Genomic DNA, 21,948 nt, shown 5'->3' on the forward strand with positions numbered 1-21,948 from the left:
GAGCAGCCTCTCAGGCCGCAGGCTGGGGTGGGGAGACCACACGGAGGCCCGAGCTGGGAGAAAGGAACCAAGTGCATGAGGTTGCCTGGCTCCACGGCCAAATCCTGGCTCTGGAACCATCCAGAATTTCAGCTCACAATGTGTGTAAGAAGCTCCTTCCTCCAAGGGGTCAGGCGGTAGCACAGCAGGTTAAGCACACATGGCGCGAAGCACAAGGACCGGCATAAGGATCCCGGTTCAAGCCCCTGGCTCCCCACCTGCAGGGGAGTCACTTCACAGGCAGTGAAGCAGGTCTGCAGGTGTGTTTCTCTCCCCCTCTGTCTTCCTCTCCTCTCTCCATTTTTCTCTTTCCTATCTAACAATGATAACATCAATAACAACAACAATAAACAACAAGGGTAACAGAAGGGAAAGTAAATGTTTAAAAAAAAAAAAAAAGCAAGAAGTCTCAATTTCAATCTCCAACCTCACGTGCCTGGTTTTCTCACTTCTCGCTCAAGTCAATAATATATATATATCCTTCGTCTGCCACCAGTCTTTCCTCAGGATGCTCTGCCTTCCCACCACCTTCAGGGTGGGGTCTAGGGGAGCCCCAGATGTGCCCACCTTGAGGCCACCGTGAGGGTCAAACAGCCACCATGGCCTGGCTACCACACACGCTCCAGGAGTGGCTGTGCTATCACCTGGGATGACAGAAACTGACAAGGCCTCTGCCAAGGACATGGCTAGCAGGCCTAAGCATGGACATGGGCCCAGGTCAAAGGATGGACAGGGTGGCCCCAGTCCACCGTCCATCACCAGCTGCCCCGCCCCATCACAGGCTCACACTCTCTCTCTTCCAGAAAGGAGACTCATTTCCACGAACACTCAACTCCCAAGGTGTCTCCTAAGCTCGGCGTTCTCAAGGATGACAGCAAAAGCTAGGGGGTGGAGGGAGAGAGCCTCAGTGGGGAGCTCAGTCTCAGTAGTCACGTGCCTGAGGGCCATCATGACGTCTCTGACAGCCCCACTCCCTTTCATAAAAATAAACCCCAAGGGGAGTCGCTTCACAGGCAGTGAAGCAGATCTGCAGGTGTCTATCTTTCTCTCTCCCTCTCTGTCTTCCCCTCCTCTCTCCATTTCTCTGTCCTATCCAACAATGGCAACATCAATAACAACAACAATAACTACAGCAATAAGGACAACAAGGGAATAAATAAATATTTTAAAAAATAAGTGACTTTTTTGAAATCTAGAAAAATTCCCTTTCTCCCCACTCAAGGACAGCAGAGTTACTGATTAGCTAAGAATCCTTGCAGCTGCCCAGTTCTGAAGCTCTACAATAACCCGCCCACATATTTCTGCTTCTGTAATCTCGCTTGCTTACAGGCGACAGACACCTGGTAGAGTTGATCAGTGCCTTATGGATGGAATATGCTTGTGTAACCCCGTGAGACCCCTGCTCTTGTTGGCTTTATAAGGAGGCGAGATCCAGACCTGGACATCTTACTGCTGCGGGACCAGAACTGGTGCACCAGCCTGGGATCTCCTAGCTGGAATTTGTCTTTGTCTGTTGGTCTTGTTTCTGTATTGTCTGAACTCTTAGCCTTTCATTAAAGCTTCAAAACCTTTCACTAAAAAAAATTAAAATAAAAAAATAAACCCTAAGGGAGTCAGGCGGTAGTGCAGAGGGTTAACCGCATGTGGCGCAAAGCGCAAGGACCAGAGTAAAGATCCCGGTTCGAGCCCCCAGTTCCCCACCTGCAGGGGGAGCTGCTTCACAAGTGGTGAAACATGTCTGCAGGTGTCTTTCTCTGTTTTCTCCTCTCCATTTCTCTATCCTATCCAACAACAATGGCATCAGTAACAACAACAATAAGACAACAAGGGCAGTGAAAGGGAATAAATCAATAAATAAAATATTTAAAAAAACAAAAAAACGAGTGGCCTATGAGGTGAGGCAGTAGGCAAAGCTCTGAACTCTTTCTTCAGCATGAGGCCCTGAGACCCTGAGTTTGATCCCCAGGAAGGCACGTGTCAGGGCAGTACCAAGATTCTCTCATTAAGACATAAATATGGGAATCGGGCGGTAGCGCAGCGGGTTAAGCACAGGTGGCGCAAAGCACAAAGACCAGCATAAGGATCCCGGTTTGAGTCCCTGGCTCTCCACCTGCAGGGGAGTCGCTTCACAGGTGGTGAAGCAGGTCTGCAGGTGTCTATCTTGCTCTCCCCCTCTCTGTCTTCCCCTCCTCTCTCCATTTCTCTCTGTCCTACCCAACAATGGTGACATCAACAACAATAACTACAACAATAAAAAACAAGGGCAACAAAAAGGAAAAATAAATAAATATTTAAAATTTTTTAAAAAGACATAAATATTTTAAAATAAATAATAAAAACAGGGGGGAGGAGACTGGGGAGACCACATAACAGTTATACAAAAAGCCTTTCATGCCTGAAGCATCGAAGGTCCCAGGTTCAATGCCCAGCATCACCATAAGGGCTCTGGTAAATAAATAATCAATAAAATCAAATAAAGACAAGGCCTCTCCCTCACTAGGGACAAGTCTCTGAGTAATCCGCCCACAGCACCCCCGTTGATCACTCCAGGGGTGCAGGGCTCTTGCTGTCAGAGCAGGTGTCCTGGGCGAGTCCGATTTCCTCATCCTAGAGTGGGGGGTCTGAGGCACTCTGACACACAACCGCAGTTCTCCTCTCGCCCCATCTCTAAGCACCTGAGCGAGGCAGTGAGTGGCCTGATGTTCCCTGATGTGCCTGTGTCTTCAGTGCCTGGTGTCCAGGCCTCAGGACAAGGAGACAGACAGGCCAGGGGCAGGTGCCAGGCCTCCCCAGCTAGGGGTGAGCAACCACCCAGCCTGCAGACAAACGACCCCCAAGAGCCCGAGCTACCTGGCCGCACTGGCAGTGGGCGGTCCTGGGGGCAGCTGCTGTGGTCCCAGGTGGGAGAGGCTGGATCGGTAGAGGGGCTGGGCCCCTAGGGTAGCCGGCGACCCAGCCCAGGGGTTGGTGGTGTTCAGCCGGGGTGCTGACCGTGCCCCGGAGAGCGAGGGCTTACTGTAGGGAGCGAAGGCCTGGTGTGCCCCAAAGACAATGGTGGTCCTGTGCGGGGCCTGGGGGGCGGGGTAGGCGGGGAGGCTGGTCATGGAGTGGCGGTAGCGGCCCATCACGGGCCCCGTCCCGCTGTTGCTGAGGCACTGGTGGCAGGAGCAGGCTTGGCCCGGCGGGAAGATGACGCTGGTCACAGGGTACGGGGGACCCGCCTGGCGCCGCACGCTGCGGCAGAAGCTGGAAGTCTTGTTGGTTTGCGTGTGGGTGGCGTAGTTAACGGTGTAGTTGTAGCCCAGGGGGCCCAGGTCTACCAGCTGGCTGCCGCGGGCCGCCTGTTGCTCCAGGTACTCGCAGATGCTGGCTTCGTAGGCCGTCCAGGAGCCGTCGTCGCTCAGCCACTCCCAGACGATGCCCTGGCCCGGTGCCGAGTGCTGGGGAAACAGGTGCCTGCGCACAGCCCGCATGGTGCCTGTTTGCGGGGGAGCAGAGCACGCACACGTGAGTCCAAGTGGACCGTACAAACCACGTTTGCTAAGGGCAGGGGAGACAGCACAGTGGTTCTGCAAAAAGACTCTTCTGCCTGACGCTCTGAGGTCCCAGGTTCAAGCCCCAGCACCACCATCAGCCAGAGCTGAACAGGGCTCTGGGCTCTCTGTATCTCTCACTCAATTAAAATTAATAAAGTACTGTTAATTATGTGTTCGATAAACAAAATAAACCAGGACAGTCACTATGGACATAGGGGTCCTTCTATTTGATCAAAAGTTTGGTCCTGGTTGGTCTTTCCAACCAAGAGAGGGAGTTCCATTTCAGTGAAGAAAATGCAGGGGCCCAGGCAGTACGGCATACATAAGACCATGAGGACCCAGGTTCAAGCCCCCGATCCCCACTGCAGGGGGAAGCTTCGTAAGCAGTGAGGCAGTGCTGCAAGCATCTTTCTCTCTCCCCTATCCGCCCCCTATCTTCCCTCCCTCTCGATTTTTCTGTCTCTATCCAAAAAAGGAAAGGAATTGCCACTCCAAGGTCTTCGGCAAGAGCCAGGATACCAGAAATTTCTGTCAAAAAAAAAAAAAAAAAGTAAAAAACAGTGGCCTGAGAGGTGCTCAACAGACAGTACGTCAGACTTGCCGCCCTTGGAGCCGAGGATTCAATCCCTGGCACCACACGGGAGCTACTTCAGCACCAGATGATCCTGGTGCTATGGTGTCTCTCCCTCTCTGTCTCTTTCAGAATGAAGAAGTGTCCCGGGGCTGGGAATTCATACCTGTACAAAGTTCCAACGCTCCCAACAAACAAAGGCTCCAACAGCCTCCCTGGCATCCAGCCACTGGGTGCCAGGAGCATGCCCCACCAGGAGTCATGGCGAACTAAAATGCCTGCACAGGGGCCGGGCAGTGGCACAGCAGGCCGAGCGCACGTCTCCCATGCGCAAGGACCTGTGTTCTAGCCCCCGCTCTCCATCTGCAGGGAAGGACACTTCACAAGAAGTCAAGCAGTGCTGCGGGTGTCTTTCTTTCTCTCTCCCTTCCTTATATCCCTCCTTCCCTCTCAACTTCTCTCTGCCCTGTCAAATAAAATAGAAAAATAAAGAAAAAAGAAAAAAAAGATACCATAATCTGGCACCAAGTGATAACCCTGGTGACAAAAAAAAAGAGAAGCATACATAAATGTTTGGGGGACAGAATTCTCCCCAGGTGACAAGCACCGGGCTGAGGAACAGTCTGGGAAGAAGCGGCGAGGGTGTGGGGGGTGTTCATTCTCAGAAGTCCTAGCACCACCCCTCACCCACACAGAGAAGCATGAGCACAGAGAGGACCCTGCCTGCATCGCTCAGGTGGTACAATAGTTTGGCACCCCACCTCCCTGGGGGTCCCCTCTCTCCTGAGATTGCGCATCTCTGCAGGTCCTGGCTAGGAAGGTCTCTACGCCGTGCTCCCAGGAGGCCCTTAGACCAAGGGCATGTTACTACTCACAAAACTTTTTCCTGGTCATGTGCATTTTGGGGCTGGGACGGGGTCCTGTGAGTCGTAACTCCCCCCCCCCCCCCCCCAGCGAGCACAGTGCCCAGATGCATTCGAAGCGGGGTGACTTCTTACCTGTGTCCTGGCGGAACTGGGTCCAGTTGGGGAGGTCGATGATGTAGGGGGCCAGCGAGGGGTCAGCCTGGCCCAGGGGGATGCTGTGGGCCAGGCTCCCCAGACCGAACCGCTGGCCCTTCTGCTGGGCAAACTGCTGCTCGATGTAGCTACAGACGGCAGCGCTGTAGGGGTGCCAGGTGCCCAGCCCGTCCTGCCATTCCCACACGGCCACGGCCACGGGGCTGGAGTACACCTGAGGCAGGGAAGGTCTTGGGGCCATGGCCATCTTCCCCAGGACGCTCAGACTGCTCTGGGCCGGAGTCTCAAGATCATCGCCCGGCGTTTACCGCAGACCTGGGCAGAGAAGCAGTCAAGTGAGCAGCGGTCTGCAGCCCATGGGACAAGAGAGGAAGCCAGTGTTTCCATAGGCCTTTCTTCCTCTCAGCCCGCGGGGGTCCTGACTCACACACACGTGCCGGCCAGGAAGGACCCTGCCCATCGAACACACACCCCGGCTTCTTTTTCCCCGTTGTTCCTCCACTGACCCCACCACCAAGTGCCCATGAGTCACCCCAAGCCCGGTGAGCTGGTGAAAAGTACTGTCACTGTGTCCCACGTGGGAGGACACTGTCTCCAAAGGGAGTGGGGGCTGAAGCCACCCAGGGGCATCTAGCACAGGTCTCAGCACTGCCCACCTCCTGGCTGCCACGGGGTGGGGGTTGGGGCATGTCCCTAATCAGGAAGGGGGGCTGCAGACTGACATCAGACTCCCAAGCTGGGATGTGGGCCAGAGAGTTGTGCCACACACCTCCTAAGACGTACTTCTCCACGTGCATGGGAGATGGGAGTGGGGTGGCTGCAGGAGCCCAGTTAACCGGTCATGTCTGTGTAGAGTGTCACAGTGTCTTAGTCCCTTAGAGTGACAGGCTTTAATGGCTGGATCATCGTGGAGGAAGGGAATGGACACCTTCAACTGTGAGGGAAAAAGAGGCCTGGGAGTGGGCCCCAGGGCCCCAGTTCCTAGAGCATAAAGAACACCCTGCGGATGGTCTCATGAAACCCGACAGACTGGCAAGGTGGTGTTTTTCCTACTCTAAGAACAAGAAGCCCAGGCTCAGAGTGGTCTTTACCCGGGACACAGAGAGCAGACCTGGATCCATGTGGCTGAACACCCGTTTTCTGAAAGAGGGAGGGAAGATGGGTCTGAACCCCACTCTGGGCTCCACAACAGCCCTGCTGGGGGGGAAGGGGGAAGAGAGGAGGAGGAGGAGGACGGGAGAGAGAACCCTGTTCCTCAGTTTAGCACACGCTCAGTCCTCGTGGTATGTGGGGGGGGGGGGGCTGGTGTGGGTGGCTCCCCATCACACTCTGCTCAGAGTTCCACAGCAGCCTCCCTCCCTGCCCCACCCCACATATCAGCCTGATCCCCATTTGGCAGTGAAGAAACTGAGACCCTGGGAGTCACGGCATCCTGCCTTCATGGCTAAGGACGCAGCTGGGCCCCTGGGCTTCCACTGCTATCCCAGAATGTACTTCACCAGCGTGATGCCAGTGAGCCAAGGCCACCTGCCCCAGAGGAAGGAGGACCCAGCGTGACACAGGCCAGGGCTGGGACACAGCACAGCACTGAGAGCACATCCCATGGCCAGGTCTCCCTCATTTTGTGGTTTCCACCAGGGCTTTACTGCTTCAGGTTGACTTTTTCAGACAGACAGACAGACGGGATAGGGAGAGGAGGAAGGATAGAGCGTACAGCAATGGGAGCTCCTCAGGTGCCTGCTTGCTCTCACCTGAAGAGGACACCACACGTAGCTGGCAGCACCAGGCACTGGCAGACACTCAGCATGCTGTGGGAGCCTCGACCCAGAGCCCACGCTTGCCTCCAGCCTGGGTACAGAGTGAGGCCCAGGGCCCCGAGCTCCACAGCCCAAGGAGGCCGAGGATGAGTCAGCATGGTGAGCAGGCACACCTGCGGTGCCAGGCCCGCCACTCAGTGCCAGCTGCAAGCACGAGCACCACCCTGGAGGGTGAGGCCCAGGGTGCCCCAGGGACGACGGCGGGTCTGAGCTCAGAGCCTGCAATTAGACGGCCCTGTAACCACATCCAGGCACAAGTCACAGGGCCAGCTGCAGAGCCAAGCACCCCTCCCGGCCCCTCTGGGCCCCCACCATGAGCCAACTCACAGAACTCAGCCCATCAGTGTGGGGAGCACAGGAATGAACACCAGCACCAACTGGAGAAACCCACCGGGGGCCTCCGGAGACCTGGGTGAGGAAGCCCCCCACCACTGTTCCCACTCAGCTGCACCTCTGCCTGGTCCTGCCCACTTTGGAACATGCTAGGCTGTCTCCCACCTCCCAGGGTCCTCTCTTGTGGACCCTGCTGGTGGTACCTGTTCCTCATGCTGTGAAAGGTCCCTCCGTAACTAACGTCAGTGTCTGGCTCCTAGTGGGACGGGGCCTTTGCGGACAGAGCAGGGCAGAGCATGAGGGGGCTGAGGGCGCCGGGGGCCAGGCCCGGGAGGGCAGTAGGTGTCAAGGCTGCCTTGTTCTCTCCAGCCTCAGCCTTCCTGACACTCGCTCCCAAACCCCAATTTGTTTTGGCTCCTCCTGACAGGGGCGATTCAGGGTGTCATTAATTAAGAAGCTAATTACTGTGGTAATTGGCCACAGGGAAAAAGCCTCAATCTGGAGGCAACCTGAATGCATTTCCATCAGGGAATTCTGAGACAGACGAACCATTACCAGTGCGCCTGGGACAGGGGTGACAGGAGGTTGCCAGAGCCCGAGAGAAGGCTGGGAACAGACTGAGAACCCAGGTCTGGTGGCCGGGGAGGAGGCTCAGGGGGGGAACCACAGAATTGGCAACCTGAGTTCATGCTCCAGCATCACACGTGCTGGGGTGGTACGCTGGTTCTCTCTCATCAATGAATTTTGTTTTAGAGAGGGGCAGAGAGAGACCACAGCCTGAAGCTTCCTTCAGTGTCGAGGGGGCCAGGCTTGAACCTGAGCTGTACATGGGACCAAGCAATACACTATATAAGTGAGCTTTTTCCTGGTTGAGCGCACACACACTACACTGTGCAAATACCTGGGTTCAAGCTGCAGATCTCTGCCTAAAGGGAGGAAGCTTTGTAAGTGGTGAAGCAGTGTTACATGTCTTGGTCTCTCTCTCTCTCTCTCTCTTCCTTTCCTCTCAATTTCTCTGTGTCTACCTAAAATAAAACACATTAAAATGTACACTTTCTTTTTTTACTATTATTATTTTATTTATTGGATAGAGACAGCCAGAAATCGAGAGGAAGAGAGGGAGAGAGACAGAGACACCTGCAGCCCTGCTTCACTACTTGTGAAGCTTTCCCCCTGCAGGTGGAGAACAAGGGCTCGAACCCGGGTCTTTGTGCACTGTAATTTGTGCGCTTAGCCAGGTACACTACCACCTGTTCCCTAAAAAATATTTACAAGAGGAGAGAGAGAGAAGTGGAGGAAGAGAGGAGAGCAGAGCATCACTCTGGCACACGTGATGCCAAGTCTCCCGTGTGGACCCTCAGGACTATGAGGTGCCCAGCTGTGCCACCTCCTGGGCCCCTCGTAGGACTTCTTGTAAGGCCGAACTTGCTCTGCCAACAACTCTGGCCGTGACAGGCACCTCCTGCTGTGTCCCCACACGGGAGACCTGTGCACAGGGGCTCAGAGGGAGGCTGCAGCCACCCGAGGCATCTCTGCTCAGGAGAGAAAGCCTTTCTACCCCGAGGAGGTAGACAGGCTTAGAACAAGAGCAGGGCTGGCACGGGACCGAGACGGAGGCCACTCCTGCCAGACTGCCTGTCAGCCTCTGAGAGGGTGAGCCAGGTGCAGACAGTGCCTCCCAACCCCCACCCCATGGGCCTCAGTGACTATCCACTTGCCCCGCTCTGTAAGCCCTGTCTTGCTCAGCCACGGCCCACCGCAACGGGGTTCAGTCTGATCTGGGATCCCCCAGACACACCCTCCCAGCACTGGTCCTTGTGTCAGTGAAGATCAATTACTATCAGAACCAAACCCTCCCCTGCCCTCCCCTCTCCCGTGTAGTCCACCACCTTGGGAGAAAGGTGGGCGGGTTTGCAACCTTTTGTTTATGAGAAAGAGAGAACATCCCCCAGGCCATCATCACTCTGGCACAGTGATGCCAGCCACTGAGGCCAGGAGACCTCCTGCCTGCCAGTCTAACCTTCATCCACTGCGCCACCTCCAGGGCAGCCTGGCCTTTCCCAGACACCAGAATGCTTTCTCAAATATGGCTCTATGCCAGAGAGAGATAGAGACAGAGACAGGAAACTTGCTCAGCAAAAGACAAACAAGTGGTCTGGGAGAGGGCGCAGTGGGTAAAACATGGGAGTCTCCCACCCACACCTATGGTCATCTAATCTTTGACAAAGGTGCCCAGACTATTACATGGGGAAAGCAGAGTCTCTTCAACAAATGGTGTTGGAAACAGTGGGTTGAAACATGCAGAAGAATGAAACTGAATCACTGTATTTCACCAAATACAAAAGTAAATTCCAAGTGGATCAAGGACTTGGATGTTAGACCAGAAACTATCAGATACTTAGAGGAAAATATTGGCATAACTCTTTTCCGCATGAATTTTAAAGACATTTTCAATGAAATGAATCCAATTACAAAGAAGACTAAGGCAAGCATAAACCTATGAGACTACATCAAATTAAAAAGCTTCTTCACAGCAAAAGAAACCACTACCTAAACCAAGAGACCCCTCACAGAATGGGAGAAGATCTTTACATGCCACACATCAGACAAGAGTTTAATAACCAACATATATAAAGAGCTTGCCAGACTCAACAACAAGACAACAAATAACACCATCCAAAAATGGGGGGAGGACTTGGACAGAATATTCACCACAGACGAGATCCAAAAGGCCGAGAAACACATGAAAAAATGCTCCAAGCCTCTGATTGTCAGAGAAATGCAAATCAAGACAACAATGAGATATCACTTCACTCCTGTGAGAATGTCATACATCAGAAAAGGTAACAGCAGCAAATGCTGGAGAGGGTGTGGGGTCAAAGGAACCCTCCTACACTGCTGGTGGGAATGTCGATTGGTCCAACCTCTGTGGAGAACAGTCTGGAGAACTCTCAGAAGGCTAGAAATGGACCTACCCTATGACCCTGCAATTCCTCTCCTGGGGATATATCCTAAGGAACCCAACACATCCATCCAAAAAGATCTGTGTACACATATGTTCTTGGCAGCACAATTTGTAATAGCCAAAGCCTGGAAGCAAGCCAGGTGTCCAACAACAGATGAGTGGCTGAGCAAGTTGTGGTATATAGACACAATGGAATACTACTCAGCTGTAAAAAATGGTGACTTCACCGTTTTCAGCCGATCTTGGATGGACCTTGAAAAAATCATGTCGAGTGAAATAAGTCAGAAACAGAAGGATGAATATGGGATGATCTCACTCTCAGGCAGAAGTTGAAAAACAAGATCAGAAAAGAAAACACAAGTAGAACCTGAAATGGAATTGGCGTATTGCACCAAAGTAAAAGACTCTGGGGTGGGGGTGGGTGGGGAGAATACAGATCCATGAAGGATGATAAATGACATAGTAGGGGTTGTATTGTTAAATGGGAAACTGGGGAATGTTATGCATCTACAAACTATTGTATTTACTGTTGAATGTAATATATTAATTCCTCAATAAAGAAATAAAAATTAAAAAATAATAATAAACATGGGACTCTCAAGCATGAGGTCTCAAGTTCAATCCCCGGCAGCACATGTACCAAAGTGATGACTGGTTCTTTCTCATTAGTAAATAAAATCTTTAAAAAAAAAAATGGGGGAGTCGGGCTGTAGCGCAGCGGGTTAAGTGCAGGTGGCGCAAAGCACAAGGACCGGCATAGGGATCCCGGTTCGAACCCCAGCTCCCCACCTGCAGGGGAGTCGCTTCACAGGCGGTGAAGCAGGTCTGCAGGTGTCTGTCTTTCTCTCCTCTTCTCTGTCTTCCCCTCCTCTGTCCATTTCTCTCTGTCCTATCCAACAACAACAATAATAACTACAACAATAAAACAACAAGGGCAACAAAAGGGAATAAATAAATTAAATTAAAATAATATATATATATATATATATAAATGGGGGGATCAGTGAGTAGTGCAGTGGGTTAAGCGCATGTGGCGCAAAGTGCAAGGATCCTGGTTCGAGCCGCCGGCTCCCCACCTGCAGGGGAGTTGCTTTACAGACAGTGAAGCAGGTCTGCAGGTGTCTATCTTTCTCTCCCCCGTCTTCCCTTCCTCTCTTCCTTTTCTCTCTGTCCTATCCAAAGACAAGAACAATAATAACCACAATGATAAAAAACAACCAGTGTAACAAAGGGGAAAAAATGGCCCGCAGGAGCAGTGGATTTGAGCCCCAGCAATAACCCTGGAGGCAAAAAAAACAAAAAAAACTGGTAGCAGTTAACAAGAGGTTTGAAAATGCTCATCTCCTTTGACCAAATCATTAAGACATTAACCTGAGGAGATTATAGAAAAACTCTGGTCACCCTCCAAAGTGCTATGCAAATGAGAAAAAAAGAGAAGTAGAGGAAACATAATAGAAAATGTATCAAAGAGGAGGAACCAGGAAGAACTTTGGTTCAACTTCCTCATGCTTCTGTGTTTGCCACCAGCCCTTCTTGTTACTTTCTTTGTGGCCTCCAGGGTTATCTCTGGGGCTCCATGCCTGCACTAAAAACCCACTGCACTGCGCCTGGAAGCCATTTTTTCCATTTCTTATTGGATAGGACAGAAAGAAACCGAGAGAGGAGGAGGAGATAGAGAGGGGGAGAGAAAGACACCTGTAGACCTGCTTCACCACTCCTGAAGTAACCCCCCTGCAGGTGGAGAGCCGGGGACTCGAACAGGGACCCTTGCGTGAGTCCTTGCGCTTTGAATTACGTGTACTTAACCTGCTGTGCTACTGTCCGCCCCCCCTTTTCTGAATTTGTTGTTGTTGTTTTTGTTTGTTTGTTTTAGAGAGAGGGCAGAGGCAGAGAGAGAGGGAGCAGAAGATCACAGCACCTAAACTTCCCTCAATGCAGAGGAGGCTGGACTAGAACTTGAGTCGTGTGCTTCGCAAACAACGCACTATCCAGGTGAGCTACCGTGCCAACCCCGCTTGGCACCAGTCCCAGCATGTGCACGTGTTACTTCTGTTACCAGAAAGCATGTGCTATGCGTGGTTCTTCCTGGCCAAGTGACACTGTAGGTTCCAGGAGAGTGCATCAACAAGCCATCAAGTCTGTGAACTGTCACCACACAGGGCAAAGAGTGTTTTGTCTTGGGAGAGGCAGCGGCGGGCAAAGCCAGAGCCAGCCAGCCAGCAACCAGGTGCCCAAGAAAGTGTAGCATGCTGGAGGGGAAGTGGCACCTTCTCTTTGGGAAGGAGCTGGCCTGGAGCCCCACAGGGGCAGGGCAGAGCCCCCAGGGAGGGTGCAGGAGGGCCTCCGCCACAGCACCCTGGTCACAGGCCTGGGGAGGCAGAAAGGGGAGCTGAGGGTCCCGGGCCTCCCCTGCCCCCGGGAGCTCCCTCTGAGGGTAGTCAGCAGGGTTGGGACAGCAGCTGCCCCCAAGGCTGCCCTGCACCGGATGCTCACTCAGTTCTCATTGTTCTGAGCACCACAGTCTCTAGGCCGAGACTAAGACCCTCAATGCACAGACGGCAGTAAGCTCAGTCTGCCCGAGTCTACAGACAGAAGGGCTCAAGAAGGGGGAGAACCCGGCCTGCGGGATATGAGTTTGCCTTTGTCTCTACAGTCTCAAGTCGAAGGAGGTATGGCAGGTAAAGCACTGGACTGACAGGCATGAGGTCCAGAGTTCAATCCCCATTTGCTTTCTAGGGGCCGGGTGGCGGTGCACCTGGCTGAGTGTATGTATTACAATGCGCAAGGACCTGGGTTTGAGCCCCGCTTTCTCTCTCACTCAGTCTTTTTTTTTTTTTGCCTCCAGGGTTATCGCTGGGGCTTGGTGCCTGCTCCACAAATCCATTGCTCCTGGAGGCTATTTTTTCCCCTTTTGTTGCCTTTGTTGTTTAACCTTGTTGTAGCTATTATTATTGTTGTTATTGCTGGCGCTGTTGGATAGACACAGAAATGGAGAGAGGAGAGGAAGACAGAGGAGGAGAGAAAGACACCTGCAGACCTGCTTCATGGCCTGTGAAGCGACCCCCCTGCAGGTGGGGAGCCTGAGGCTCAACCAGGATCCTTATGGCGGTCCTTGTGCTTCAGTGCCTTGTGTGCTTAACCCATCGAGCCCCTCGCTCCGTTTTTTTAACCAGAGCATACTCGGCTCTGGCTCTTTAGTGGTAAAAGGTTCTGAACTTGGGACCTTGGAGCCTCAGGCATGAATCTGCATAGCCACTATGCTATCTCTCTTGCCTATAAATAAACAAATAAATCACTAGAATTGAAGAGGCTGGGTGGTGGTGCACTGAATAGAGCACAAATGTTACTGAGCATAAGGATCCGGGTTCAAGTCCCTGATCCCCTGTTGTTTTCGACGGGTTACGTTGTTTTTGCCGGGCTGGCTTCACAGGCGGGTAACAGACGACCAGGGACTCATGGTTGAGCTGTAGGCAGTATCTCTTTATTCATGCAGGACGCAGCACAATCTAAGCCGAGCTAAGCTAAACTAAAGGTAAAGTACTCTAAAACTCACAATGCTGTCTTTTATATATACTTCCCAAGTAGGGTGGAAACAGGATGTGACATAGAGAGGGTGGAGAGAAAAGTGACTGGTGAAAATCAAGGTGTGACAAAGAAGGGATCAGGGTGTGACAAGGAGGGGGGGTGGAGCAAAAACATCATGAAACAGTGGGGATTGAACCAATGCCCTGGAGGGAGGTGCTTGTTAACAGCGGTTATGTAAATAGAATGAAGTGGTTATGTAAATAGAATAGTGTTAAGCAGGGGGGATTTAAACCAAATGAAACAGAAGGGGTCTCATGCATACCAACAGTCCCCAGCTGTAGTGGAGGAAGCTTCATGAGCAGGGCTCTATGGTCTCTCTCTGTCTCTCGCTCTCTAGCTAAAAGAAGAGTCACCTGGCCCCGGATGCTGATAGCCACCATTTAGAATGGGGAGGGGGTAGGTAGACCTCATGCTTGAGAGCCTAGCACTACCCACTGCACTACCTCCTGACTGATTTTTCCTGTCCCCCAAATTCAGATTTCCAGCTTCTCTAAAACCAGTAAGTCTATGCAGAACACAGGAGTCAGTGGTAACTACATGTCTGCAGTGAGACAGAGGAGAAAAAAGCCACAGACACCACACAACTATCCACAGTGGCTGCTGTTTGAACAAAACTTGATTAAAAATGGGGTCTGAGTCCCCTGCACCACATGGGAGCACCATGTTCAGGGGAAGCTTCCCAAGCAGTTGGAGGGGTACTGAAGTGTCTCTCCTCTCTGATTCTCTCTCTCTCACCTTCCAGCAAAAAAAGAAAGGAAAGGAAAGGAAAGGAAAGGAAAGGAAAGGAAAGGAAAGGAAAGGAAAGGAAAGGAAAGGAAAGGAAAGGAACTAAGTGCTTTTTTCCCCTCTCCTCTCCTTGCTGGTGGACTGACTTGTCCTCACCATGTCTTCCCACGAGACTTCTGAGTCAAGTGCTTCCTGGCTAAGGGGCAAAAGCAGAGCTGTCCCATTCCCCAGTAGATCTGGATGAAAATTGGTCAAGTCAGGTGCAACTCCAAGAGGAGGCACTGGAGAAGGACAGAGCTGGGTCTGTAAGGAACCCCCTACCCCCGGTATCTCGAGCGAAGCAGCACTGTCCTGCACATGCGGTTAGGAACCCACTCGGCTTTGTCTCAGAAGAGGAGGAGAAAGGAAAGAAAAGCAAGCCCTGGAAGGAGAAGAAAGAAAGAAAGAAAGAAAGGAAGGAAGGAAAAGCAGGCCCTAGACTCTGTTCCTACAGACACAGACCATCATAACTGGCCCACAGTTCCCACAATCCAGGCCCACAGGTCACCTCACTATGTCTGCAGACATCTTGCCTGAGCCCTGAGAGGCTGCTGTTCCGACCACCAGGAATCCCAAGGAGGAGGGGAAGCTAAGCGTACTGGCCATGTCATGCTCCCCACGCCCTTTAGCTCTCAACTCCCAGCAAGCTGGAGCATCTCCACCAGCCCCACATGAAGATGTGGCCACTTCACTCAGCGTCCAAGGACATCAAAGCAAGGATTACAGTCAGTCAGGACAAGATCTTCAGAATCAGAAACCAGACACTGGCTGCACACTCACCGTAGGCCCAGCTTCAATCCCCAGCACCACCATAAGCCGAAGCTAAGCAGTGCTCAGTGGTCAGGAGATAGCTCAGCCGATGGGACAAAGGGCTTCCAAGTCAGGCCCCCTCTCAAGGTGTCACATGTGGTGCTCTGGCTTGTCATGTGACTTAAAGGACAAAGCCAGCAGTGGGGGACCAGGCAGTGGTGCACTGGGTTAAGAAAGGAATAGTGGTTCAACAAAAGATGCCTTAAAGAAAGGAGAAAGAGGGGGCTGGGCTGTAGCACAGCGGGTTAAGCACACACGGTGCAAAACTCGAGGACCGGCATAAGGATCCTGGTTCAAGCCCCTGGCTCCCCACCCGCAGGGGAGTCGCTTCACAGGCAGTGAAGCAGGTCTGCAGGTGTCTTTCTCTTCCAGTCTTCCCCTCCTCTCTCCATCTCTCTCTGTCCTATCCATCAATGACAACAATAATAGTAACACCACCAATAAACAACAAGGGCAACAAAGGGGGGAAAAAATGGCCTCCAGGAACAGTGGATTCATGGTGCAGGCACCGAGCCCCAGCAATAACCCTGAAGGCAAAAAAAAAAAAAAAAAAAAAAGAGAGAGAGAGAAAGAAACTTTCTGAAGGTACAGACTGAAAAAAGAAAGTCACAACATGTATTGAGGAATAAACCTCGGAATATGTGACAACGTCCTACAAATCAATGAAAAGGGAGGCCAGACAGTGTTGCACCAAGTTAAGGGCACATAGTACAAAGCATGGTGACCCACACAAGGATCCCAATTTGAGCCCTCAGCTCCTCATCTACAGGAGGGTAGCTTCACAAGTGGTGAAGCATGCCTGCAGGTGTCTCTCTTTCCCTCTCAACCTCTCCCTCCTCTTTCAATTTCCCTCTGTCCTATCCAACATAAATCAGATAAAAAAAAATTTTTTTTAAAAAGCCTCCAGGAGCAGTGGATTTGTAGTGTGGGCACCAAGCCCCAGTGATAAACCCTGGAGGCAATAAAAATTAAAAAAGAAAAGAAAAATAACAGCCAACCCATATCTGTGACCTTGGGGAGAACCACTGCAGTTTCCAATGGAGGACATGGGGATGGAACTCTGGTAGTGGGAACCGTGTGGAATGATACCCGTCATCTCATAATGTGACTCAATATTAAACCACAGAAAAAAAAAAAAAAGGACGAGATCCTGAGTTTAAATAAATAAATACACCTTTTCAAAATGCAGATGGAAAAAAAAGAAACCTCCCCAGAAAAACTACCACCAGGCAATTTTCCTATGAAAGGAATCGTTTATGTTCATGACCTTCTGAAGCGACGTTTAGGGCTCAGAGACATAGACGTCAAAACCCACATAATCCCATGTTGTCTCCACACAATTGACAAACCAAACTGGGGGGGGGAAATGTCCCTGTTGGCAAGAATGTGAACCAACTGGCAGGCCTGTACCCAGCTTTTGCTGAGAGGTCAGTGGGTACAGCCCCGCGACAAAATCACGGACATGTCCTCAGAAACCCAGCACTTACTTCCACTGTGAACCAGCAAAGAATCAACCGCCAGAAAACTGCTTCCTGCACACGTGCAGCAGAAGACCTCAGAGCAGCGTGCTGACAACAGCAAAAATCTGGAAACCACGAAGAGCCGGCCAGCGGAAGCTCTGGGAAGCGGATGTGCCTTCACACTGGGGAATAACGTCCAGTTGTCAAAACAAATGAGCCAGGTGACATGTGGCAATAGCTCCATGCAGGAGCTGGCGCGGGGGAGAGCTCTCCCAGAGACACGCTGTGCAAAGAGGAAGCCTTGACCTCCCCCCCACAGCAGTGTCTCCCCTCTTCCGGTCTCTCACCCTCTCTATTGGTGTGACGTGTGTGGGGGTCAGCTGGAAGCAGTAGAATCGTGTGGGCATAAAGCCCTGGAGGAGCGAAAGACAGACAGACAGACAGACAGACAGACAGACAGACAGATAATAAAAACCCCATAAAAACCAAAGCGACAGGGCTAAGTTCATCTCAGGGCGGGAACAGGGGAAAGGTCAAAGGAGCAGATGATTGCTTTGGCTTCAAGTGCCAACTTTCTGTTTTGGGTGGCAGGGATGCAGGAGTGTACCACATTCGTTAAAAATAACTCCGCAAATAAAGGCAGGCAGGCAGGCTTCGTGGGAACGCCAAGTGTGTTCGTCTAGCCCTGTTTACCTGCTGGGGAAACCAGGACACACAGGACGCAAAGCGCTATGTTCACGCCCGCACTCTGCCAGGCACAAGTCCTGGCACCCGGCCTACAGGCATGTAGAGGGGGAGAGGGACCTTCCCAAGCACATAGCCCCACTCCTACATGCCACTGATATTCTCTCTTGATCTCTCTCTCTCTCTCTCTTTCCTGGGTGTCCTGAAGTGCAGAGGTGGGGCTCCTCCCCACCTCCCTGGGCGCTGAGTTCAAATCCCAGGGTTCATACCACCGGGCAGCCCTCTCCATGGCCACCAGTGCCTTCCCTCCCCAAGTCTTTACCCATTTTTCATTCCCACACCCCAGTCCCCCTAGCTCCACTTGGCAACCCATCCCTGCCTTGCCCATATTTCCTTCTTCCCTAGAAAAAGTATTACTACTGAGAGACGGGGGGTTGGGGATAGGAGCAGGGCATCACTCTGGCACATGCCAGGTGCCAGGGACTGACTCAGGACCTCATGGGTGCCCACCTGGCACCCTTCTCCCCTCGACCCACTCTCTCAAGGTTCAACTTACACTTCCCACTGCCCGCTATGCCCCCCTAAAGGAAGACTTCCTGTCCGTCACCAGCTTCCGCAGCACCGTCTGTCCTTCATAGTGCTGTGTGTCCTTCCTACTCCACAGCCACTGAGGCTCCCTGGCAGAAGCAGGTGCAGTGCAAGGCCCTGGATGCTGTCACTAGGGAAAGCCAGTCTCCCTCCACCCTGCATTCCTGGCCCGTGTGCTCAAATGGGGCACTCAAGGGGTTCTGCTAAAACCCTCCCGCTCGCCTCAGCCTGGGTGTGACCCAAAACACCCTGGAGTGAGTGCAGAGGCCTCTCCTTCCCTCTCCCCTGCAGGCCCAGACAGCCTGCGGAGCTTCCTGTCTACACACAATCAACTCCACCACCAGGCCCTGCTTCACATGTCATCTTCTGGAAGCTTCCTGACCTCCCCTCCAACCCTTTCCTGGAAGAGAGAGAGAGATTGATTCAGTCTCCTGTTTTGTTTTTTGCCCACCAGGGTTGTCACTGGGACTCAGTGCCTGGTTGACTCCACCACTCCAGATGATCTCTTTTTTTTCCCTTTTCACAGAGGGTTACAGACAGAAATAGGACATAGGAAGAAGGGAAGAGGCAGAGAAGAGGGCTGGGGAGATAGCGTGACGGTGATGCGGAGGCTCTCAAGCCTGAGCCTCTGAAGCCCCAGGTTTAATCCTCCACACCATCATAAGCCAGAGCAGAGCAGTGCTCTGCAAATATAAACAAATAAAATGTAAGAGAGAAAGAGAGAGATGGAAGAGAGATCCCCCTACCCCAGCATTCTACTGTCTGTGAAGCTCCCCCTGCAAGGCCTGGCCCCCAGATTTTCTGGTTCTGTCTGTTGTCCCACCCACCCCCGCCTTCACTGCTCTGGATTTTTTCCAGACAGACAGTGTGTGTGTGGGGGGGGGGGGGAGCAGGGAGAGGAGAAACACTACAGCACAGGAGCTTCCCCCAGTGCAGCTGAGGGCAGGCTTGAATGTTCACGGGGTCTCTGGCGTGGCAAAGTGCACTGACCAGGTGGGCTCAGTTTAGTGACCCCCACCAGCACCTTGCCACCAGCTGTGTGAGGCTCCTCTCTTTCCCGTCACACAGCGGAGCCCCCAGAAGGAACTCAGAAGGGCTCTCACCACAAAAGGAGCCGAAACGTCCACTCCCAACTCCAGAAGGCACAGGCCAGAGAGACAGCGCGAAGGGGATGGCAACTGCCCTGCTGCATGTGGGACCCAGGTTCAGGGCTGGACACCAACCTTGAGTGCTACAGTGTCTCTCCCTCTCTGACTATCAGAAAGTGAGCTCAGCCGCGCCCCACTAGAGAAAGAGAGAGACAGGCTGCGACGCCCATGTTCAGCAGGGAAGCAATTACAGAAGCCAGACCTTCCTTCCACCTTCTGCACCCCATAATGACCCTGGGTCCATGCTCCCAGAGGGATAAAGAATAGGAAAGCTATCAGGGGAGGGGAGGGGAGGGGATACAGAGTTCTGGTGGTGGGAATTGTGTGGAGTTGTACCCCTCTTATCCCACAATCTTGGTGATCATTATTAAATCACCAATAATAATTTTTTTTTTTAATAAGAATTTGAAAAATAAGAAAACAGAAGGCAGAACTTGGACTGGGTTTGATGTACTGCACCAAGTCAAAGACTCTGGGGTAGGGGAAAGTTCAGGTCCTGGAACATGATGGCAGTGGGGCTTGAATTTATGTGGAAAACTGAGAAATGTTACACATGTACAAACTACTATATTTTGGTTTTTTTGTTACTGTAAACCATTAATCCCCCCCCAATTAAAAAAAAAAAAAAAAACATCGCACAAGCCTGAGGCCCTCGCACCATCAAGAAAAGAAAGAGAAATGCATAATCATAATTGGTTTCCTTCCCTTTTAAGGCTTGTCTGAAAAATGAAAAGTGGGTGGGAAAGACGGATTAGTGGTTCTGCAATAGGCTTTCGTACCTGAGGCTCCGAGGTCCCTGGTTCAACCCAAGGCACCACCGTAAGTCAGAGCTGAGCAGTGTGGGTAAAAATAAAAAAGGTGAAAATGGAGCCCACAAAACAGCTCCTCTGAGTAGTACCCCCACTTTGCCACAAGAAGAAAAAAAAAAAACACCCAGGTTCAAGCCCAGCTCCCACCACACTGAAAGGAGATTCGCCTACTCCATCTCAAAACCATCTTAATGTAAGTGATTAAGGCTAAGTGATTGCATAATTGTTACCTAAAAAGCCTTTCATGCTTGAGGCACCAAAGGTCCCAGGTTCAATCCCCTGTACCACCATAAGCCAGAACTGAACAGGGCTCTGGTTAAAAAAGAAAAAAATCAGATTAGTGGTCCGGGAGGTGGCGAAGTGGATAAAGCATTGACTCTCAAGCATGAGGTCCTGAGTTCAATCCTCAGCAGCACATGTACCAGAGTGATGTCTGGTTCTTTCTCGCTCTCCTCCTATCTTTCCTATGAATAAATAAAATCTTTTAAAAAATAGATTAAAAATAAAATAAGAATAAATTGGCCTGCAGTAAAATCCCAGCAACGACAAAAAAAAGAAAAAAGTGGACAAAATTCTTGAAGAATGGTTCACCAGAAGTCCTTAGCGATAAGGGACCACTTGAACGTAAGAGGGGGGAGCAATCATTCCACAGTCCAGTCCCTGGGCTCACTTTCACCCCAGGAGACCTCTAATTCCACCCTCCCCATTCCCCACCTTGCCTGCTTGCTACAGATGGCAGAGGCCAGGGCACCCCAGGCCCTCACCTTTCCTTCCAGGGCTGCACAGTTCCTCAGCAGGAGTGCAGGGTTTGAGTCCCCATCTGAGCAGTCGAGGCAGATGGCTGGCAGGCGGAGCTGAAAGGCTGGCTGACTCAGCGACGCGGATTCCGAGGCACCTTTGCCAACAGGGAGAAGCCGGTCAGGTTTGACTGGGGGAGAAACGTGGGTGCAGAAGTGGGGCGGTGTGCTGCAGCCCACAGTGGCTGGAAAGCACCCCTTCTACCTTCCAATAGCTCCAAGCCTGGGCAAAGCAGGAGGGCGGGTGGGGAGCCTCCCTTGGCCACTCAATCTTCCGGGCGGCAGGGCAGGGAGATGGCACGAGGAGATGCCAAAAAAAAAATCAAAAACTGGGGGTCAGGCAGTAACGCAGCAGGTTAAGTTGCACATGGCTTGAAGTGCAAGGACCAGCATAAGGATCCCGGTTCAAACCCCCAGCTCCACAGCTCCACACCTGAAGGAGGGTCGCTTGACAAGTGGTCAAGCAGGTCTGCAGGTGTCTCTCTTGCTCTCGCTCTGTCTTGCCCTCTTCTCTCCATTTCTCTGTCTTATCCAGCAATAACAACAATAATAATCAAGACAACGATAAACAACAAGGGCAACAAAAGGGGAAAAAATGGATTCCAGGGAAAGCTTCACGGGTGTTGAAGCAGGGCTGCAGGTGTCTCTCTGTCTCTCTATCTAGCCCTTCCCTCTCGATGTCTGACTGTCTCTATCCAATAAATAAATAAAGACAATAAAAAAAATTTTTTAAATGTACTCCAGGAGCAGTGGATTCCTAGTGCAGGCACCAAGCCCGTGATAACCCTGGAGGCAAATAAGACTCTCCTGCCTGTGCCTCTCAAGCCCCTGGGGTTCAATCCCCAGCACCACAGCTGAGCAGTAAGCTGGTCGACAAATCTGTTGTGTGTGTGTGTGTGTGTATTAAAATTTGGGGGGGGGGGAGGCTCTGAGGCCCCAGATTCAATTCCCAGCCAGAGGTGAGCAGGGCTCTGGAGTGTCTCTCTCACTAAAATAAAAATAGGGCTGGGGAGAAAGCCTAA

The 21,948-nt window shown here is 51.9% G+C and overlaps 1 protein-coding gene across 4 annotated transcripts in view; it reads right to left on the reverse strand.

The window, feature by feature from the left end:
- Positions 1 to 21,050, reverse strand: part of DTX2 (deltex E3 ubiquitin ligase 2) — a 41,695-nt gene extending 20,645 nt beyond the window's left edge. For 2 of the 4 annotated variants that reach the window (XM_016185955.2, XM_016185953.2), the window contains exons 1-4: positions 20,894 to 21,050; positions 16,928 to 17,082; positions 5,145 to 5,480; positions 2,890 to 3,517 (exon numbers count right to left, since the gene is read on the reverse strand). In XM_016185955.2, coding sequence (XP_016041441.1) covers positions 2,890 to 3,517; positions 5,145 to 5,412 — 896 coding nt within the window. In that variant the 5' untranslated portion in view covers positions 5,413 to 5,480; positions 16,928 to 17,082; positions 20,894 to 21,050. Of the gene's footprint in view, positions 1 to 2,889; positions 3,518 to 5,144; positions 5,481 to 6,916; positions 6,936 to 16,927; positions 17,083 to 20,893 lie in introns of those variants that run through there. The other 2 variants (XM_016185954.2, XM_060173463.1) reach the window with 2 other exon arrangements.
- Positions 21,051 to 21,948: the final 898 nt, after the last annotated feature.

The sequence above is a fragment of the Erinaceus europaeus genome, chromosome 15, assembly GCF_950295315.1.
Source record: "Erinaceus europaeus chromosome 15, mEriEur2.1, whole genome shotgun sequence".
Classification (NCBI taxonomy): domain Eukaryota; kingdom Metazoa; phylum Chordata; class Mammalia; order Eulipotyphla; family Erinaceidae; genus Erinaceus; species Erinaceus europaeus.